Source organism: Cupressus sempervirens, chromosome 5, assembly GCF_028749045.1.
Source record: "Cupressus sempervirens isolate cs-2001-9-10 chromosome 5, ASM2874904v1, whole genome shotgun sequence".
Taxonomy (NCBI): domain Eukaryota; kingdom Viridiplantae; phylum Streptophyta; class Pinopsida; order Cupressales; family Cupressaceae; genus Cupressus; species Cupressus sempervirens.
This window is the reverse complement of record NC_143122.1, coordinates 326000335-326002781: the sequence shown is the minus strand read 5'-3', so window position 1 is coordinate 326002781 and position 2447 is coordinate 326000335. Positions and strand designations below refer to the sequence as shown.

At 36.1% G+C, this 2447-nt stretch overlaps 1 protein-coding gene across 1 annotated transcript; it reads left to right on the top strand.

Annotated features, from left to right (window-relative positions):
* Positions 1-411: 411 nt before the first annotated feature.
* On the top strand, positions 412-2114 carry LOC149555992 (UDP-glycosyltransferase 74E1-like). Its single transcript, XM_089833717.1, has 2 exons — positions 412-937; positions 1135-2114. The coding sequence occupies exons 1-2, from the start codon at positions 610-612 to the stop codon at positions 2088-2090; spliced, it is 1284 nt and encodes a 427-aa protein (XP_089689843.1). The 5' UTR covers positions 412-609; the 3' UTR covers positions 2091-2114.
* Positions 2115-2447: the final 333 nt, after the last annotated feature.

Sequence of the window (2447 nt, the reverse complement as noted above, 5' to 3'; positions counted from 1 at the left end):
AGGTTAACATTTTTAGTTGGTGTCCATGTAATCCTCCTGCATTGGCTCTATATCTTCCTTTTTTTAGTAAGTAGTATTATTTTAATTTATTATTTAATGGAATTCACATTGTTTTCAACAACTTATGTAATAAGTTGTCCATTTTCCTTCACGATTTATGAATAAATTTAATATTTTTAGGATACAATTGAGGATCTCATCAAAGCATTTAAAACATTTCTATACTGAGAAGGTAAGCCGATCATAAATGAGCAGTAGTTATGACTGACCGTTCTGACGTTTTGGTGTTAGGCTGCTGCAATGTCACGCCCATTCTTAGAGTTAGAACAATGAACAGACATTTCAGTTCTATTTATAAACCTTCAATTTATTGGTTCAGTAGAGGTACAAATCTAGTTCTTTAGTTTTGTTAGGTGGGCTTTATCTTGAAAAGGTAACCAAAGTAATTCAGAGAAATGAGGAGCTTAGATAAGTCAGAGAAGAGGCCTCATGTAGTGGTATTCCCTTACCCAGTCCAAGGTCATATGAATCCATTAATGGAGTTTGCCAAGAGACTTGTTTGCAGAAACCTCCATGTGACCTTCGTCACCACAGAGAGCTAGAGAGAAAATGATAAAAGCTCAGGAAGGATCTGCTGCATCTCATGTGACCACTGCTTTGAAGGATATCAGAATTGAAACAATCTCAGATGGGCTTTCTGAGGATAGTAAAGATGTAACCATGAACATTGATATGTTGAGAAAGGTGGGAGGTCTTGCATTTGAAGGACTGATAGAGAGGCTCAACTCTGAAGGTGATAGAGTCTCTTGTATTGTCTATGATTCTCTGTTTGAATGGGTTCCTCATATTGCAAACAAGCTTAATGTTCCTTCAGCGTTTTTCTGGACACAGTCATGTGCAGTTTATTCCATCTACTATCATTTTTACATAGGAATGGGTAAGCTTATCTCAATCCAAATATTAAGAGACCATTTTGGATTTTGTGTAATAATATAGGTTTTTGTTTAGTTAGGATACACTTATGTCCATTGATAGATGCAAGTTTCTTGCTTTATACACTCTCTTATGAACATGCACATGCTGAAGCAATTGAGAGCTGAAAATAATTTCTACTTTCATTATGTTGGTGTTTAGTGAAAGCTAAAGATGAAGGGAATGTGAGAGATTTGATAGTAATACCAGGGCTTCCACAACTATGCCAATCAGACTTGCCAACCTTTCTACAGCCTTCAAATACAGATGAACCATTGTTTCAACTGGTAATGAATCAATTTAGTACCATTTCTCAGGCCACATGGATTTTGGGAAACTCTTTTCATGAATTGGAAATGGTAGAGATAGAGTCCACGAATTCACTTCTTTCAATAAGAACAGTAGGTCCTCTTGTTCCCTCGGCTTTTCTAGATGGAAACAATCTACAAGACCAAGACGTGGGCACTCATCTTTGGAAAACAGAAAATTGTATGGAGTGGATCAATACAAAGGAAGCTTCAACTGTTGTATATGTATCCTTTGGCAGTTTTGCCGTCATTTCCAAAGAACAGATCATAGAAATAGCCCTTGGTCTGAAGGCCAGTAAGCTTTCCTTTTTGTGGGTGATTCGTCCTGGTCATAACAAAGAAGAATGTAACAATCTGAATGAGTTTCTAGAGGGTTTCGTTGAGGAAACTATTGATCAAGGGCTAGTTGTTTCATGGTGTCCACAAATGGAAGTACTTAATCACCCCTCTGTGGGAATGTTTCTCACACACTATGGATGGAATTCCACGTTAGAAGGCCTCGGTTCAGGGTTACCTGTTCTAACTATTTCTCAGAAGAGCGATCAAACAACTAATTCTAAGTATATTGAAGATGCGTGTAAGGCAAGAATACGATTGAATAAGATAGGAGATAGACTAGTTGGGAGGGATGAGGTGGAGAGATCTATTAAAAGAGTCATGGAATGTGATGAAGGTTTGGAGTTGAGGAAGAATGCTTTGCAATGGAAGACATTAGCAAAGAAAGCAATGATGAGAGGAGGATCTTCTGATAAGAATATTGACTGTTTTATTCGTCGACGTGAAGTCATTGTTAGGACGTTTGAGATTTAATTATCAATTAGAAATTCTACCCTACCAACTCTTCAATCGATGACCATTGATATGCATATGGATCTATAGATATAATCAACTACTGGTCGTCTATTATCGATTTTACCGTGTGCCCATCTGATAAAGTTCACCTTTATTTGTCTTTATGATTTGGTTGTTGGCTTTCTACAAATTGTATTATTGACCAAATGTCAAAAAAATGAAAATATAATAATTTCTTTTTGAAATTTTCAACAATTGATTTTTATGATCTCTGGAGATTAGCCAGCCCATAAATGTTAGCTTAAGTTTTAAATCCCAATTGAAAATTGAAACAGAAAAAGTTCTATATGTAATTGAAAGTTATAAGGATTTGAT